Source organism: Mixophyes fleayi, chromosome 12, assembly GCF_038048845.1.
Source record: "Mixophyes fleayi isolate aMixFle1 chromosome 12, aMixFle1.hap1, whole genome shotgun sequence".
NCBI classification, from domain to species: Eukaryota; Metazoa; Chordata; class Amphibia; order Anura; family Limnodynastidae; genus Mixophyes; species Mixophyes fleayi.
In genome coordinates this window covers 78,567,584-78,586,457 of record NC_134413.1, presented here as the reverse complement: position 1 = coordinate 78,586,457, position 18,874 = coordinate 78,567,584, and the positions used below count along the sequence as shown (strand labels likewise).

Sequence of the window (18,874 nt, the reverse complement as noted above, 5' to 3'; positions counted from 1 at the left end):
GGACATGATTAAACACTGCTCCTTTTAAACAATATCACGCTAGATGTGTATTTTTTTCTATTTCTTTGACCCCAATGTTTGAGAAAAATGATCAGAGGTTAATATGAACTAGCTGGATATCGTATCATTCAAGAACAAACGGAGAAGAGTGATAAAAAGAACCCGCTACATGCTCATCATAATACATCTTCCGGTAGGAATTTATTTCTTACGATTTTATGTTGAGGTGATGGTCGGGTGGAAGTAGCAAGTACTATCTTTGCCCCATGAATGAACAATTATTGCACATCCAGCACTGAAGCAATTATATATGAGAAATTGAATACGGATTTATTGTGCAATTTGAATATCTTGATTGTAACATTTATGCTCTTTTGTTATTTTTCATTTGTTCCTTTATTTTATTTTTATTTTAAGAGATATTTGGGTACACTTGAGCGCTGTTTATCTGGATGATTTTTCTATTATTATCATCAATTTGTAATAGGTCTGTGTACCCTGTTTCATCTAAGAAATTCGGCAGCTTTTGTGATCATTGAGCGCTGACAGTTTTTTTCTGTTTTATATTCTTTCTGTGAATGACTATTATTAGTTTAGATTACTGTACACTCATGGGCTTACATGTGGTCAGTTTATCTTTTCCCCTTTTCGACACATTTTACACCCCTCCACTAACTCTCCCTCTCAGGGAAAGAGAAAAACTATTAACCGCAAAAAATCTATTTTCATGTGAAGGATGTGAAAGTTTTTTTTAAAGAGAGGTTGAACAGTCTCCCAATCCAGTTATCCATCTAAAATGTAAATTATTAAAATAAGTCAACAATGGAAAACCTCGATGTTTGCCCCTGCTAGGATTTTACACCACCTTACTCCTTGCAGAGATGACGTTTCATCCCTAAACGTAGAATTGAAACCGTCCATTTGCACTTCAGTGATGTACATTTCTTTGCCCAATGTATTAATATAACTTAAACACTCAAAAAAGCCACATGTAATAAACATAGTTCCATTGCCCATTACATTTTATCTAATGAAAAGGGTGGTTATAAATAGGGATGAGCGCGCTCGGATTTCTGAAATCCGAGCCCACCTGAACGTTGCGGATCCGAGTCGGATCCGAGACAGATCCGGGTATTGGCGCCAAATTCAAAAGTGAAACTGAGGCTCTGACTCATAATCCCGTTGTCGGATCTCGCGATACTCGGATCCTATAAATTCCCCGCTAGTCGCCGCCATCTTCACTCGGGCATTGATCAGGGTAGAGGGAGGGTGTGTTAGGTGGTCCTCTGTGCTGTTTAGTTCTGTGCTGTTTAGTGCTGTGCTGTTTAGTGCTGTGCTGTGCTGTGCTGTGCTGTGCTGTGCTGTGCTGTGTTCTGCAGTATCAGTCCAGTGGTGCTGTGTGCTGTGCTCTGTCCTTCTGAGGTCAGTGGTGCTGCTGTGTCCTGTGCTGTGTCCTGTTCAGTCCAGTGGTGCTGTGTCCTGTGCTCTGTGCTTCTAAGGGCATAGTTATTTCCCCAATATTCCCCTGTGTTTAAAAAAATAAAAAAAAGTTTTTTTTATAAAATACCAAAAACTACTTTAATATTTTTTAATTACCACAAAATTTTCACAACCAATCCTGCAGTATAAGCCCATTGGTACTGCAATATTACCAAGTTCACACATTCAGCAGTAAAAGTCCAGTGGTACTGCAATATTACAAAGTTTACACATTCTGCAGTATCAGTCCAGTGGTGCTGTGTCCTGTGCTCTGTCCTGCTGAGTTCCGTAGTGCTGCTGGGTCCTGTGCCGTGTCCTGTTCAGTCCAGTGGTGCTGTGTCCTGTGCTCTGTGCTTCTAAGGGCATAGTTATTTCCCCATTATTCCCAAGTTTGTAAAAAATAAAAAAAAAGTAAAAAAAAATAAAAAATTTAAAAAAAAAAAAATATATAATAATTATAACCAAATTTGCAAAACCAATCCAGCATTATAAGTCCATTGGTACTGCAATATTACCAAGTTCACACATTCAGCAGTAAAAGTCCAGTGGTACTGCAATATTACAAAGTTTACACATTCTGCAGTATCAGTCCAGTGGTGCTGTGTCCTGTGCTCTGTCCTGCTGAGTTCCGTAGTGCTGCTGGGTCCTGTGCCGTGTCCTGTTCAGTCCAGTGGTGCTGTGTCCTGTGCTCTGTGCTTCTAAGGGCATAGTTATTTCCCCATTATTCCCAAGTTTGTAAAAAATAAAAAAAAAGTAAAAAAAAATAAAAAATTTAAAAAAAAAAAAAATATATAATAATTATAACCAAATTTGCAAAACCAATCCAGCATTATAAGTCCATTGGTACTGCAATATTACCAAGTTCACACATTCAGCAGTAAAAGTCCAGTGGTACTGCAATATTACAAAGTTTACACATTCTGCAGTATCAGTCCAGTGGTGCTGTGTCCTGTGCTCTGTCCTGCTGAGTTCCGTAGTGCTGCTGGGTCCTGTGCCGTGTCCTGTTCAGTCCAGTGGTGCTGTGTCCTGTGCTCTGTGCTTCTAAGGGCATAGTTATTTCCCCATTATTCCCAAGTTTGTAAAAAATAAAAAAAAAGTAAAAAAAAATAAAAAATTTAAAAAAAAAAAAAATATATAATAATTATAACCAAATTTGCAAAACCAATCCAGCATTATAAGTCCATTGGTACTGCAATATTACCAAGTTCACACATTCTGCAGTATCTTGTGCTACATATAATGGAGAGCAAAAATTTGGAGGATAAAGTAGGGAAAGATCAAGACCCACTTCCTCCTAATGCTGAAGCTGCTGCCACTAGTCATGACATAGACGATGAAATGCCATCAACGTCGTCTGGCAAGCACGATGCCCAATCTCCTAGTACAGGGCATGTAAAATCCAAAAAGCCCAAGTTCTCAAAAAACAGCAAAAAAAGAAACTTAAAATCATCTGAGGAGAAACGTAAAGTTGGCAATATGCCAATTACGACAAGTAGTGGCAAGGAACGGCTTAGGCCCTGTCCCGTGTTCATGACTAGTGGTCCAACTTCACCCAAGGATCAAAGCCCTCCTCCCCCCCCCTACAAAAAATTTAAGAGAGTTATGCTGTCAGCAACAACAACAAAACAGCAAAGAACTCTGCCTTCTAAACAGATGACATCACAAATCCCCAAGGCGAGTCCAAGGGTGTTGTTGGTTTTGAACCCTGACCTTCCCATCACTGTACGGGAAGAGGTGACTCCATCCAGCATTTGCAGCACGCCCTCTGCATATGCTGGAAGGATCACCCACAGTCCAGTTACAGATTTGGCTAATGAAGGTGTGAATGTTGTGCACTGGGAGGAGGATATTGATGTAGCTGGCGCTGAGGAGGATGTTGATGATTATGATGCAGACAGATACCAAATTGCATTTCTCAATTTCTATTTATATTCTAGATTATATAACGGCTGAAAAGTTTTCTGTTTTACTCCTAGTGGAGAGGGGATCTGATGCAGACAGATACCAAACTGCCTTTGTCCATTTCTTTGTATATTTGAATTGCTAGTTCTACAGTCTATGCAGGCTGCTTTATTTATATTCAACTACAAGTGTAGGGCGGGGGGGGGGGCATAGATAGCCACCAAAGTAACGTGGTCCATTTAATTTCACTTTCTAGCTCCACAGTCTGTGCAGCCTGCTTTTTTTTATCTTCAAAGTATTTATATTTACAAGCCTTGCAATCTAAATTAACTAGAGGTAGTGACGTGGTAGAACTCCAAAAGGCAGTTTGGAAGCCCCTGTACAAACTGGCTCTATTTTTTAACTGAGTTGTCCCCCCTCCAGTGTGTACTCGGAAAGAGTTTTTAGTGCAGCGGGGAACCTGGTCAGTGAGCGGCGAAGGAGGTTGCTTCCTCACAACGTTGAAAAAATGATGTTTATAAAAATGAATAATCAATTCCTCAATGAAGTACAGCACTGCCCTCCAGACAGTACAGAGGGACTGTGGTTGTGGAGTCCAGCGGGGACGAATTGATAATGTGTGAGGAGGAGGAAGTACACACTGTAGGGGGAGAGGAATCAGAGGTTGAGGATAAGGACGACATCTTTCCTCAGTAGAGCCTGTTTAGTTTGTACAGGGAGAGATGAATTGTTTTATTGGTGTGGGGGCCCAAACAAACCAATCATTTCAGCCACAGTTGTTTGGTAGGCCCTGTCGCTGAAATGATTGGTTTGTTAAAGTGTGCATGTCCTATTTCAACAACATAAGGGTGGGTGGGAGGGCCCAAGGACAATTCCATCTTGCACCTTTTTTTTTGGCATTATGTGACCATTCAACAGTCGTTTGCCATGTTCAAAAAGTAAAAGAAAATGCCAACAAATTCAATAAATTAAATCAAAAGTTAAATGCCCTGTCATTATTTAAAACAAGAGGTTTTGACGTGCTAGAATTAGTGTAGTGTTAAGATGTTATAAACACTACACTTGGAAATTGGAGGAGGTAATGTGGCCCCGGTATCAAATTGGGTACCGGGGCCACCCCACTATGCAGTCCAGATACTTGTTTGGTGGAATTCCGACACGTGGAGGGTTTTTAAATTATATTGTGGCCTCGGTACCAAATTGTGTACCGGGGCCACCACACTACGCAGTCAAGATACTTGTTTGGTGGAATTCAGACCAGTTGAGGGTTTTATTATTATATTGTGTGGACCACTCTATCTATACCACACTACAACTCTATACCACTCTATTTCCTACTTTAATTCTATTTAATTCTATTTCCTACTTTAATTCTATTACTAATTAATTACCATAAATAGGAACCAAAAAAACCAATTTTACCAAAAGTATAATATGACTTAGACTTACAAACACTACACTTGAAAGATCGTGCCTTTAAATGAAAAAGTCAGTCTTGATTGCACGACTATGTGCAAGTGCAACAGGGACATTTTTTTGGGTTTACAAAGTCAAACAATAACACTACGACCCTGTCTGTCTGGGGTCTGTCAATGACGAATTGTCTGGAGCATGTTTTGAGGAGGTATTGTGGCCCCGGTATCAAATTGGGTACCGGGGCCACCCCACTATGCAGTCCAGATACTTGTTTGGTGGAATTCCGACACGTGGAGGGTTTTTTAATTATATGGTGGCCTCGGTACCAAATTGTGTACCGGGGCCACCACACTACGCAGTCAAGATACTTGTTTGGTGGAATTCAGACCAGTTGAGGGTTTTATTATTATATTGTGTGGACCACTCTATCTATACCACACTACAACTCTATACCACTCTATTTCCTACTTTAATTCTATTTAATTCTATTTCCTACTTTAATTCTATTACTAATTAATTACCATAAAGAGGAACCAAAAAAACCAATTTTACCAAAAGTATAATATGACTTAGACTTACAAACACTACACTTGAAAGATCGTGCCTTTAAATGAAAAAGTAAGTCTTCATTGCACGACTATGTGCAACAGGGACAGTTTTTTTCTTTACAAAGTCAACTAATAACACTTGGACCCTGTCTGTCTTTAACATACTTAATGGGATCTCAATGACGAATTGTCTGTAGCATGTTTGGAGGAGGTATTGTGGCCCCGGTATCAAGTTGGGTACCGGGGCCACCCCACTACGCAGTCCAGATACTTGTTTGGTGGAATTCTGACACGTGGAGGGTGTATTTATTTTATTGTGGCCCCGGTATCAAGTTGGGTACCGGGGCCACCCCACTACGCAGTCCAGATACTTGTTTGGTGGAATTCTGACACGTGGAGGGTGTATTTATTTTATTGTGGCCCCGGTATCAAGTTGGGTACCGGGGCCACCCCACTACGCAGTCCAGATACTTGTTTGGTGGAATTCTGACACGTGGAGGGTGTATTTATTTTATTGTGGCCCCGGTATCAAGTTGGGTACCGGGGCCACCCCACTACGCAGTCCAGATACTTGTTTGGTGGAATTCTGACACGTGGAGGGTGTATTTATTTTATTGTGGCCCCGGTACCAAATTGTGTACCGGGGCCACCACACTACGCAGTCAAGATAGATAGATGCGTATCATAGATAAAGTACATTCAGTGGTGTGGGGCAAATTGAAAAATATTCAAAATGCACTGACATTATCAAAAACAAGAGGTTGTCACACGCTAAAACTCCAACATGTATATGATGGAGAGGATGGAGGAGCAGCCGTATGTGTAGTGTAATGCAGATCTGTTGAAGGTTTTTTATATATTTTATTGTGGTGCCCAGTGCCCACTCCTCTACGCAGTCCAGATACATTTATTGGTGCGAATCATAAAAGTTCAGGGTTTTTAATATATATTGTGGTGACCCACTCCTCTACGCAGTCCAGGTACATTTATTGGTGCGATTCATAAAAGTTCAGGGTTTTTAAGATATCTTGTGGTGACCCACTCCTATACGCAGTCCAGGTACATTTATTGGTGCGATTCATAAAAGTTCAGGGTTTTTAATAGATATTGTGGTGACCCACTCCTCTACGCAGTCCAGGTACATTTATTGGTGCGAATCATAAAAGTTCAGGGTTTTTAAGATATTGTGGTGACCCACTCCTCTACGCAGTCCAGGTACAATTATTGGTGCGAATCATAAAAGTTCAGGGTTTTTAAGATATTGTGGTGACCCACTCCTCTACGCAGTCCAGGTACATTTATTGGTGCGAATCATAAAAGTTCAGGGTTTTTAAGATATTGTGGTGACCCACTCCTCTACGCAGTCCAGGTACATTTATTGGTGCGATTCATAAAAGTTCAGGGTTTTTAATATATATTGTGGTGACCCACTCCTCTACGCAGTCCAGAAAGATACCTTGTTGCAACGTTTTGGACTAATAACTATATTGTGAGGTGTTCACAATACACTGTAAATTAGTGGAAATGCTTGTTATTGAATGTTATTGAGGTTAATAATAGCCTAGGAGTGAAAATAAGCCCAAAAACTTGATTTTTAAACTTTTTATGTTTTTTTCAAAAAAAATCCGAATCCAATACCTTAAATCCGAACCGAGACCTTTCGTCAAGTGTTTTGCGAGACAAATCCGAACCTCAAAAATAACGAAAATCCGGATCCAAAACACAAAACACGAGACCTCAAAAGTCGCCGGTGCACATCCCTAGTTATAAAGTGGCTGGACATTGGACTATCTACAACCAAGATGGAGGCATTTCTAAATATTGTAAGGTAGGCGCACCCCTTGAACTGTTCTGGGTGATCCATACAGGCTTGCTAGTGCCAGACCAAAGTGATCTGGGGTGTGCATATTGTGTACATCGTAAATGATCGCCTACTAGTCTAATAAGCGAGGCAAACAGACTTTCACAGATTCAAGTCATAATGTGCAGTTACAAATGGCCTGACTTGTGTGCAGAAGTAAGTCCACTTGCGTAGAATATCTTGCGTGAAATAGCTCTGCGCATACCCAGAACGGGCAATTGCGTGCAGTTAATGTCCCAACATAAATGACACTTACATCTGCCTATGACTTGAGAGGCAGAATGGAAGAGGGAAGGGGCAGACTAACTTAGGGCATGTACACTAATGGCGTTCTGAGCCAGATGTGGACAATCAAGTCATGGGTCCAAGTGTAAGTGCCGACTCATAGTGATGTCTGACACGGTGTAGTCTTTGCTTTAAAGGTTACACGTATGGCATTGAAGGCATCTTTATTTATGTAATGTAAAAAAAAAATCATATTTAAGTAGTGCCGGCAGACATGAAGGCCCGCACATGTGCACTAATGTCAGGGATTAATAAAGCTCTGCTCACAGAGACATCACTGAGACCAAGGGAGCGAGAAAAAAGTGACAGGTAGGTGTAAGAGGTTTCAAAAAAGGGGTCCAGAGAAAACGGAGGCTGGAAGTGAGAGGGAGAGGAAGAAAGTGACAAACAAGAGAACGGACAGGAGGCAGAAGTGAGAAGTTGGAACGGAGAAGAGAGAGACAAGAGGAGACTGAACAGAGCGACATATATGGCAGCAGGCTGAAATTTAACCAACAGAGTGGGAAAAAGAAATCAGATTTCCAGAAGCAATACAAAGTACATTATTAAAGCTGACAAGTGATAAGGCATCTTTCACACCACTTTCAATACCTGTACCCCGATCCTAAAGCGATTGCCTGAATCTGCACCTGAAGCAATATATTTATAAGTACCCTTTAGTTTTACTAGAAAGACTGAGTAAACTGTACATAGTTAGTCATGGACCAGGTGGGAAGTCCCGAAGATTAATGATATATACCCTTGTTCCGGGATTGAGTTACATTTTAAAGGGTAAGTTTAGGGATAGTTAGCCAAGCTTATGGCCTGAGTCATAAGCTAGTCTTTAGGATATTAAGAACTGTGTGTTATTATATCATAAGCTAACGGTTAATCTGTTGTTTCTTTTACCTGTAAGCCAATATACTGTTTTAAATGTGCACTCGTTATGCAAACTTACTAAAAAAAAAGAATCTAGCCTGGGGAACCACTCTAGAAATGAATGTGCCGGTGGTTTCTAAAGCTAGCTACAGAGTGGTGAGTGTTTTCTGTATTCGAGCCTGGGGTTGAGAGTAAGGGGCGGAGGGTTCCTTGGTGTCCCTCTGATGTCACTGAACAAGGGCATTACCCCACAGAGAGCTTACTGAATGAAGACCAAGGTGGAGGCACTGCGCACCGAGAGTATGGAAACGTATTTTGAGGTACACTTATGTTTGAATACGTACAAAATTACGCACAAGTTCCGCGCTCTTTATTAAAATGCGACTTACTTTCAAGTTGCACTAGGAATCGATTCTCAAATTTATAAGGATAATCAAAGTCAACAAGACGCTTCCTGATCATCTAGAAACACGAGACTGTAGGGGCTTACTTACAGGTCATGTAGCACCAAAGTGACATCTCGTACCCATAATAATATACATAGTGGATGCGATAGCTCTTATAGTATACATGTATTGATAAAATAGTGATATAGCACACTACCACACACACATACAAAAAGATTAATTCACACAGGCATAGAGACACCTACGGAAAACTACACTAACAGAAACACATTTTATTATCAGATGTTATTTCAGGAAATAACGGGTAGAGATGAGGATGGACTGGAATAAACAATAAACATTGTATACATTGTGAAAGAGAATATATATTGCTTGCCATTTCGTAGCCATTTTGTATTCATGTAGCCATATTGTACTATCATATGCTCTGATTGTGTTTTAAAACATGATGTTTAAAATTGTGTATTCAGCAAAGAAATGTTTTGACTTACGGAGGCATTGATTTATGGTAAATTGCCATCAAGAAAGTATGGAGTGTGACGACAATATATCCTGTTTTTGCATATGTATATACATGTTAAAGCATTTTCAGGTGTGGCTTTATTCGCTGTCTTGACCACCCATGACCTGCGGGTTGGATAAAGTACCGACCTTTCTTGCAAAAAAAACCCTTCATATAATTTTGATCCAAAAACTGTTTCAAGAATATCTGTGACCACAACTTTTATCCCTGAGTCATATTCATAGTAAAACACATTACGCCCGCTTCTACATCTGCATATCAATAGTAGGTTCCATGTACCTGATCTCTTTTAGGCTGGTAGATTTTTGTGTAAGTTCTTTGACGACATTGTAGCCAAGGTCTTGGAAAGCATTGGAACTCAGATCCAGAAATGTGAGGTTTGTGTTGTTACTCAGTGAAACCAGTAGCGGAGCCTCTTCATCTGTCAACCGGGTATCCCTTAGACTGCAAGATATGAGAAAAAAACATTGTACGCAATTTACTGGGTACCATAAGGGAACAGGTTGAATTTACAGTCTACATTAACTCCATACTCATGGTTCAAATCCTATATTACTAATGTTACCCACTCCAAGACTACTTATTCATTCCATGATGATCACTTCAGACATCTCCCAAATTCTGTGTCCCTCACTCTCTACCTCCCATAGTAAGTTACACAGAGTTGCTGTGGCTGGATCCCCTGTCTCCCACAGAATGTGGGACATGTTTTATTTATATTGATAGCGCAGTGTGCTTTGTGTATATGAATATAACGGTACTGATATTTCTAGATTATGATGCCCATTTACATTATTATTATTATCCTTTATTTGATAGGTGCCACAAGGTTTCCACAGAGCCGTACACAGTACAAACAGTAGACTATACAGGGTGAAACAGTACAAAACAATAAACAAAAATACCAATACTTATATATGTCTATTTCTGTGTACAAACCACCCAGCATGTTTTAATGTGCTTGCAACAGGATAGGGAACACTAATAGAGAATATTCTCTGAGCCCTTTTCTTAATACTAGTAGCCAAAAACAGCAGGAGGTCTTTCTGTGTATGGGAGGGCTAGAGGAAACTAATAGTGAGCAGCCAAAAAGCAGAGATTTTTTGCATACTTCCAACATGGCTTAGAGACACTTATTTCTGATATTCTTGAAGAAACTATGAAAACTCTACAATCACTCAAAAATCAAATTTGAAAATCTTCATGTAAATAGGAAACCAAGAATCACATTACACAACTTTTTCTGTTGAAAATATTTTTCCAAACTTTTATTTGAGCACCGAATTCACAAAACTATTTGCAAACTGCAACCCAGTATTCTACATAGTCTACTTGGGCAGCAAGGACAATGGGACAGAGTATCGCCTATTTGATTATCCACAGCCTATTGATCAGCACTGCTGCAGATGTTGAAAATTAGATTCCAGTAAAAAGAAACTGTATGTTCTCCCAGTGTTTGCGTGGGTGTCCTCTGGGTGCTCCGGTTTGCTCCCACACTCCAAAAACATACTGGTAGGTTAATTGGCTGCTATCAATATTGACCCTAGTCTCTCTCTCTCTCTCTCTTGCTCTGTGTATGTTAGGGAAATTAGACTGTAAGCTCCAATGGGGCAGGGACTGATATGAATGAGTTCTCTGTACAGCGCTGCGGAATCAGTGGCGCTATATAAATAAATGATGATGATGATTATAGCATATATTGCATATAGGAACATTCTATTTCTCTATTTGTACTGTACTCACCATGCGTCATACTGGGTTCCTGTTTTTTGCTGATTTTAGTTTAATTTTGGAAAAAGTCTAAATTACACGGCTTAGGGTTTTCGATAAAAAATTTAGTACCCATACCCCCCAAATGTCCAATTTTGCCTCTACCTTGTCCCCTATTCCCAAAGAACTTCTAAAATTTCGGGGTATTCAAGTGGCTAGAGAACAAGTAGCGGTGTGTTTAAACCAATCCCCACAACGGTTCCAATTTAGGCAGGACAGTCCCCATTCATACATAAATGTGGGTTGGGCTTAATCATAAAGTAGGTGTGATTGGGTGAATTGGAGCGTGCATTATGAAATAGGGGCGTGTCTTGAATAGATCAGGCCAGGGCACATTTTGTCCCAAATTCGCCTTGGCACATGATGTGGGGTTAAACAACTGACAACATTCACTATTGAGTACTTCAATTGTTTCAACAACTATCATTTTACATCCCAACCAAATATCCAGTTTTTAAAAATCCAATAACATACAAAATCTTGAGAAGCGGAAGAGATGGAGAATCCACAATTTTTCTCACTCTGTAGTCACAGTTTGCTACCACTATGTAAAGGCCATCTGACAATAAGGGGGTTAATTAATAACACGTGGTAATGAGCAATGATATTCTATAAACCACATCAACTAATCACATGATGCCAATCTAGTGCAGTCAGGCTAATGAAAGCTGTCATCTGATTGGTTGCCATGGAACATCTCTGTAAAATGCACCAGGTAATTGAGTAAATGTCAGATTTGTACTGTTTCCCATATCAGCAGCTCCAAGTCAGTTCTCAATACTTTCTGTAGATGTCTCACCCACGTATAGATGTGTTATACTCACTGTAACTCCTCTATCCGGCATGTTGGACTGGACAGAGCTGTCACCAATTCACTGAAGTGAGGACCAACCAGCTGATTACCAGACAGGTTAAGTCTCCTCAGGGACTGGTTCTTACTTACTGCAGACGTCAAATTACACCAATAACTCTCTGTTTGGCCAGTTTGCCTCAAGCTGTAGAAAAGCAGAATCAAAAATTGTTATAACGATCATGAATCGTGATACAATCAGAATGTGTATGTGCTTTAAATCTGTGCTGTATAATAGTGAGATCACAAGATCATGATGCAAGTAATATATTTGCAATTCACAGAATCAAAATCCCAAATATTGTAACTATATACATTTTGGAATTATATTATTGTATGTATTCTATATCATATATATGATATACTCTATAATAGAATTATATTCCAGAATTCTGGAAACAGAATCCAGTACGGAAGCCACGGATTGTGGCGAAACGCATTTGTAACCAACCTATGCTCCATGCAGCTTAATATTTACTGATTTATTAATTTATATAACTATTCATTGATTTATATATTTATTGTTTTACTGATGCATTTATCTATCTATCGATGCACTGTTTTATCTATACCTATTAATTCACTGTTTTACCTAAACATATTTCTTTACTCCATTCTGATGTTTAACACTCCTCACCTAATTCCATCCAACTGTTGTCTATACCCATAATCTCAGTCACTATCTCATCCACTTACAGCTATCCCTATTCTTCTTACACTAACCACCCAATTTCCATTCCAACTCGCAAATTGGATCCACTTTCAACACCCCTGTTATAACTAGACTTCACCTCACCCCAGGTTTTGCAGTCTGGTACTTTCTACAACACCTCTCCCGATTTAGAAAAACACGACCTACCCTATCAGCATATTCACATCTTCCTACCACATCCTTTCCTTCCCCGATGTACTAGTACCCAGGGGAGGGCTGGCAAACTTTAGCCCGGGGGGGGGCAAGACTCGACTCCACAGCCTATTAGGAACATTTTAAAGGCAAAAATGCAGGTGGCCCAGTGACCCAGCCCAAGATAGCCTAGTATGTGACCATCCCGAAGGGCAGATGCCCACCTGCCACCTAGCCCAGTCTGCCCCTGCTAGTGTGGAGGGACAGAAGACGCTGGAGCCGGTGCCCGTGAAGAGGGCGAAGATATCCGGCAGCGCTGTGCCCCTGGAGGGGCTGAAGAGGTCCCCGATGGTGCCCAGCTACAAGAAAGAAGAGGAGAAGTACTCACCCGTCCATCGATCCAGCGGCGGTGAGTATAACTTCTTTTTTGCAGGTCCTGTGCGCGGGGGAAGGATGAGCCAATCAGGGCTCATCTTTCCCCGCTGGCCAATCAGCGGCCGGATGCGCGAGCCAATTGCGGCTCGCGCCCGGCCATTCAAAAGATTGGCGCCGACGCGAGCCAATCAGCGCTCGCGCCGGCGGATGACGTCACGCCGGCGACTATATAAGTCGCCGGGTGGCGCCATTTTGCCAGAAGTCCGTCGGCGGAGAAGAGAGAGGACGTCTCTTCAAGACGTCCATCAAGAGAGCCAGCAGCAGCGGCGGCAGGGGGCCCTTGTAAGGGCCGTGAGCTACCCTGCCGCCCGAAGACTTCAATCAAGCCGCCGGAGCGGAGATCGTCGGCGGGGAGCCCTTGTCAGGGCTGAGAGCGCCCCCGCCCCAGCTGCAAGTGGAGACCCAGCGCCGAAGCGGAGAAGAGGCGCCGCCGGCTGGAGGGTCTGGAAGACCCGCAGAAGAAAACAGAAGACGGCGTGTCAAGTTGAGTATCCTGCGCAGAGCAGGTAAGTATACTCAACGTAAATTCGGGCACTAGGCCCGTGGGCACAGTCGGGCACAAGGCCCGTGGCACTCTATAGTAGGGGCACAAGGCCCAGGGACCTGGGCACTAGGCCCCAACGTGGTAGTGGGCCAGTAGGCCATTAGTATCTATATAAAGGGGACAAGCCCCTGTTAGTTAGAGAGGGGGACTCTGAGCCCCAGGTACAAGGGCACAAGGCCCTTAGGTAGTTAGGGGCCTAGAGGCCATAGGAAGGCCAGAGGGCCTAGTTAGGGGCTGGTAGCCCATCTCCTATTAAGGGCACAAGGCCCTCAGTTAGTAAGGAAGGCCACAGGCCTCAGGCAGGGGCTAGGACCCTTAGGTAGTAGGGCACAAGGCCCTAGTGAGTGGGCTCAGAGCCCTGGGTTAGAGAGGGGGCTGAGGCCCATTAGTCAGAGCAGAAGGCTCTGTGTGTAGCTGGGCAGAGACCCATGGTGTGTAGGGCCTAAGGCCCTGGTGGTGTGAGGTAGAGGCGTGGGAGCCTCGTGAGAGTAGACGCGGTCCTGTGTGAGGTGAGCACACGTGGTTAGGAGGTACGGTCGAGCGTAGGCTCCCGTGGTGCTGTAGCAACCTGCTGGTTGGCTAGCAGCGGTGTGTTCGGGTAAGTAGCGGCAAAGTACTGTAGACTGTATCTATTTATTCTGTCTGTGTGGCGAGTGTAGTTTACATTACAGTATTTTGGTGTGCTTCCTAACTGTCTCCAGGGGCAAGACGTCAGGCCCCCATTAAAGGTAGGCTCTTGTTTCCTGTGGTTTTCCTGTGCTAACCCGTGCTGTGTGGGGACAAGTGTAAGTAACAGCATACACATAGTCAGGGGAGAACACAAGTAGTTTCCCTGTCCCTTAGGTCCCCGGGGTCACACTGGTACCCAGAGGGGGGTGGCTGAGTGAGTTGGTGGCAGTACAGCACACCTTGAGGCAGTTCCAGGGGCGGCCGTGGTTCTGATCAAGGGTCCTCAAGGCCGGTTCCGTGCAGGTGGACCTGTGGTTCCGGACGAAGGGACACGTGTGAGATACCCGAGTACAGGCAGTCGGGCGGTTCAGTTCGATCGGCTGTTCCGTGCGGCAGTCGGCCCGCGGGTTAGTGTGCTGTTTTACTGAGCCTCAGCCGGGCTTAAAGAACCCGTACTTAGGGCCTGTGTGTGACTCCATAGCAAGAAGGCAGCTTCTTGGTAAGACCTGGGTGAGGGGGTTAGGAACCGCCCTCCGGTTTAGGCTGTGAACACCGGCTGGTGTTCCCCGTAGCGTGTAACTAGTAGTTCCGTTAGTGCACCACATTTAGTAGTCCTAGTGTTTGACGTAGTTGCGTTGCCGACCATTAGAACGTTGTTAGGGTCGGGTCGCCGTTTGTAGTTAGTCCAGTTTGTGGGTGCCATCTTAGTTCACGGAGAGCGTAGAGGGAGGCTGTGTGTCTTGTCATCCGCAGGAGTCGGGAAGGTGCAGGAGAACCGGATCGGAAGTGGGAGTGTCCCGGTGAGTATCACGCTCGATTCCTCCTTTCGGTTAGGCCCTCACCGGCAGGTGTGTGAGGCACTTGAGGCGGGATTAGTCCTCGGATTAGTCTTGGCCTTCAGTGCCTGAAGTCCCCCGCGTCTTGGCAAGAACAAAGTGAGGAGGCGGCAAGGAGCTTGGACTGACCGTGTCTTCGTCCCTTGCCGTAGTCTCGGACAGCCCTTACTTGGTAGACTCGGTTTAACGGTGTGTTTCCCTCTTAGGCGTTACTTGCGGGCGTCCGGAGAAAACCCAAACCGGGACCGAGGTGGGATCCAGTCATCCACGCGGATCGTGGTAAATTCGGAGGTATTAGGAGGTAGTCGCCCTGTGAGGCACATCTCCTTTAGGGACCTTACATTTTGGCGTAGTCGGCAGGATCAACGATGGCTCATCGGGGGATCATTCCGCTGTACGAGGGATACAGCTGTGTCATCTCTCGTGACGAAGTGGCAGCGTTCACGAAGCAAATCCTGGAACGTTGTGAGACAAGGAAGAAGAAGAGCAAAGGTACTAAACGGCAACCGGTGGAAGAAATGCTGTGCTGGAAGTGTGGGTTGCCTGGACACTTCGCATACCAGTGCCCAGTTGCCGAGGAGCTCTTTGATGAATGGGAGGACGAAGAAGTCTCCGATGAATGGGAAGACGTAGAAGTCTTCGAGTGGAAGGACGAGGAAGCCGTCCATCCATGGTCTCAAGAGAAGTCGGAATCTGGAGGGAAGGATCGGCAGAGCCTGCTGACTGTTGGATCGCAGGTGATCGTCCCGTCCAAGCAAGATTCGCGACAGGAATACCCGCGTCAGCCGGATGCTGGAGCTGGGGTATTGGAGACGTCGGATACGTCAGACGACTTGTCCGTGGCTGTGGAAGAGTTGGTCCCTGAAGACGAAGGGAGAACTGAGCAGACCCTCCACGGGGCAACGCTGTGTCCGGAGACATGTGAAGATGTCTGCCCGGTGGTACCTGAGAGGATGGAAGCCATCAGTACCCCGGAAGAGAGAGCTGCTGAAGAAGTACTGCCTGACGAAGACTGTACTTTAGAGAGCGCAGCTGGAGAGTGGTGGATGTTATCACCTTCTGAAGAAGCTTCCCGCACAACCGAGGAGGTATCGGACGGATGGGAGGTTCCGGCAGGTGCTGAGGAAGAGACTCCCTGGATACCGACTTCGGGCGAGGAAGTTGCCAGGATGGTGTGGATCCTGCGCGAGAGGGCTTTACCGCGAAGGACCCGGTGGACGCAAGTCAGGGATGCCGGTAAGCGACCCTTGGAGGTGGACGTAGAGGAGAAGACGTTGATTGTGGGGACCACAATGGAAAAAGGCGGCGGAAATGTGGAGGGACAGAAGACGCTGGAGCCGGTGCCCGTGAAGAGGGCGAAGATATCCGGCAGCGCTGTGCCCCTGGAGGGGCTGAAGAGGTCCCCGATGGTGCCCAGCTACAAGAAAGAAGAGGAGAAGTACTCACCCGTCCATCGATCCAGCGGCGGTGAGTATAACTTCTTTTTTGCAGGTCCTGTGCGCGGGGGAAGGATGAGCCAATCAGGGCTCATCTTTCCCCGCTGGCCAATCAGCGGCCGGATGCGCGAGCCAATTGCGGCTCGCGCCCGGCCATTCAAAAGATTGGCGCCGACGCGAGCCAATCAGCGCTCGCGCCGGCGGATGACGTCACGCCGGCGACTATATAAGTCGCCGGGTGGCGCCATTTTGCCAGAAGTCCGTCGGCGGAGAAGAGAGAGGACGTCTCTTCAAGACGTCCATCAAGAGAGCCAGCAGCAGCGGCGGCAGGGGGCCCTTGTAAGGGCCGTGAGCTACCCTGCCGCCCGAAGACTTCAATCAAGCCGCCGGAGCGGAGATCGTCGGCGGGGAGCCCTTGTCAGGGCTGAGAGCGCCCCCGCCCCAGCTGCAAGTGGAGACCCAGCGCCGAAGCGGAGAAGAGGCGCCGCCGGCTGGAGGGTCTGGAAGACCCGCAGAAGAAAACAGAAGACGGCGTGTCAAGTTGAGTATCCTGCGCAGAGCAGGTAAGTATACTCAACGTAAATTCGGGCACTAGGCCCGTGGGCACAGTCGGGCACAAGGCCCGTGGCACTCTATAGTAGGGGCACAAGGCCCAGGGACCTGGGCACTAGGCCCCAACGTGGTAGTGGGCCAGTAGGCCATTAGTATCTATATAAAGGGGACAAGCCCCTGTTAGTTAGAGAGGGGGACTCTGAGCCCCAGGTACAAGGGCACAAGGCCCTTAGGTAGTTAGGGGCCTAGAGGCCATAGGAAGGCCAGAGGGCCTAGTTAGGGGCTGGTAGCCCATCTCCTATTAAGGGCACAAGGCCCTCAGTTAGTAAGGAAGGCCACAGGCCTCAGGCAGGGGCTAGGACCCTTAGGTAGTAGGGCACAAGGCCCTAGTGAGTGGGCTCAGAGCCCTGGGTTAGAGAGGGGGCTGAGGCCCATTAGTCAGAGCAGAAGGCTCTGTGTGTAGCTGGGCAGAGACCCATGGTGTGTAGGGCCTAAGGCCCTGGTGGTGTGAGGTAGAGGCGTGGGAGCCTCGTGAGAGTAGACGCGGTCCTGTGTGAGGTGAGCACACGTGGTTAGGAGGTACGGTCGAGCGTAGGCTCCCGTGGTGCTGTAGCAACCTGCTGGTTGGCTAGCAGCGGTGTGTTCGGGTAAGTAGCGGCAAAGTACTGTAGACTGTATCTATTTATTCTGTCTGTGTGGCGAGTGTAGTTTACATTACAGTATTTTGGTGTGCTTCCTAACTGTCTCCAGGGGCAAGACGTCAGGCCCCCATTAAAGGTAGGCTCTTGTTTCCTGTGGTTTTCCTGTGCTAACCCGTGCTGTGTGGGGACAAGTGTAAGTAACAGCATACACATAGTCAGGGGAGAACACAAGTAGTTTCCCTGTCCCTTAGGTCCCCGGGGTCACACTGGTACCCAGAGGGGGGTGGCTGAGTGAGTTGGTGGCAGTACAGCACACCTTGAGGCAGTTCCAGGGGCGGCCGTGGTTCTGATCAAGGGTCCTCAAGGCCGGTTCCGTGCAGGTGGACCTGTGGTTCCGGACGAAGGGACACGTGTGAGATACCCGAGTACAGGCAGTCGGGCGGTTCAGTTCGATCGGCTGTTCCGTGCGGCAGTCGGCCCGCGGGTTAGTGTGCTGTTTTACTGAGCCTCAGCCGGGCTTAAAGAACCCGTACTTAGGGCCTGTGTGTGACTCCATAGCAAGAAGGCAGCTTCTTGGTAAGACCTGGGTGAGGGGGTTAGGAACCGCCCTCCGGTTTAGGCTGTGAACACCGGCTGGTGTTCCCCGTAGCGTGTAACTAGTAGTTCCGTTAGTGCACCACATTTAGTAGTCCTAGTGTTTGACGTAGTTGCGTTGCCGACCATTAGAACGTTGTTAGGGTCGGGTCGCCGTTTGTAGTTAGTCCAGTTTGTGGGTGCCATCTTAGTTCACGGAGAGCGTAGAGGGAGGCTGTGTGTCTTGTCATCCGCAGGAGTCGGGAAGGTGCAGGAGAACCGGATCGGAAGTGGGAGTGTCCCGGTGAGTATCACGCTCGATTCCTCCTTTCGGTTAGGCCCTCACCGGCAGGTGTGTGAGGCACTTGAGGCGGGATTAGTCCTCGGATTAGTCTTGGCCTTCAGTGCCTGAAGTCCCCCGCGTCTTGGCAAGAACAAAGTGAGG

The 18,874-nt window shown here is 45.7% G+C and overlaps 1 protein-coding gene across 1 annotated transcript in view; it reads right to left on the bottom strand.

Annotated features, from left to right (window-relative positions):
- LOC142108566 (NACHT, LRR and PYD domains-containing protein 12-like) overlaps positions 1–18,874 on the bottom strand; it is a 154,417-nt gene that overhangs the window by 1,825 nt on the left and 133,718 nt on the right. Inside the window, exon 17 of the mRNA XM_075192331.1 lies at positions 9,559–9,723. Coding sequence (XP_075048432.1) covers positions 9,559–9,723 — 165 coding nt within the window. The remainder of the gene's footprint in view (positions 1–9,558; positions 9,724–18,874) is intronic.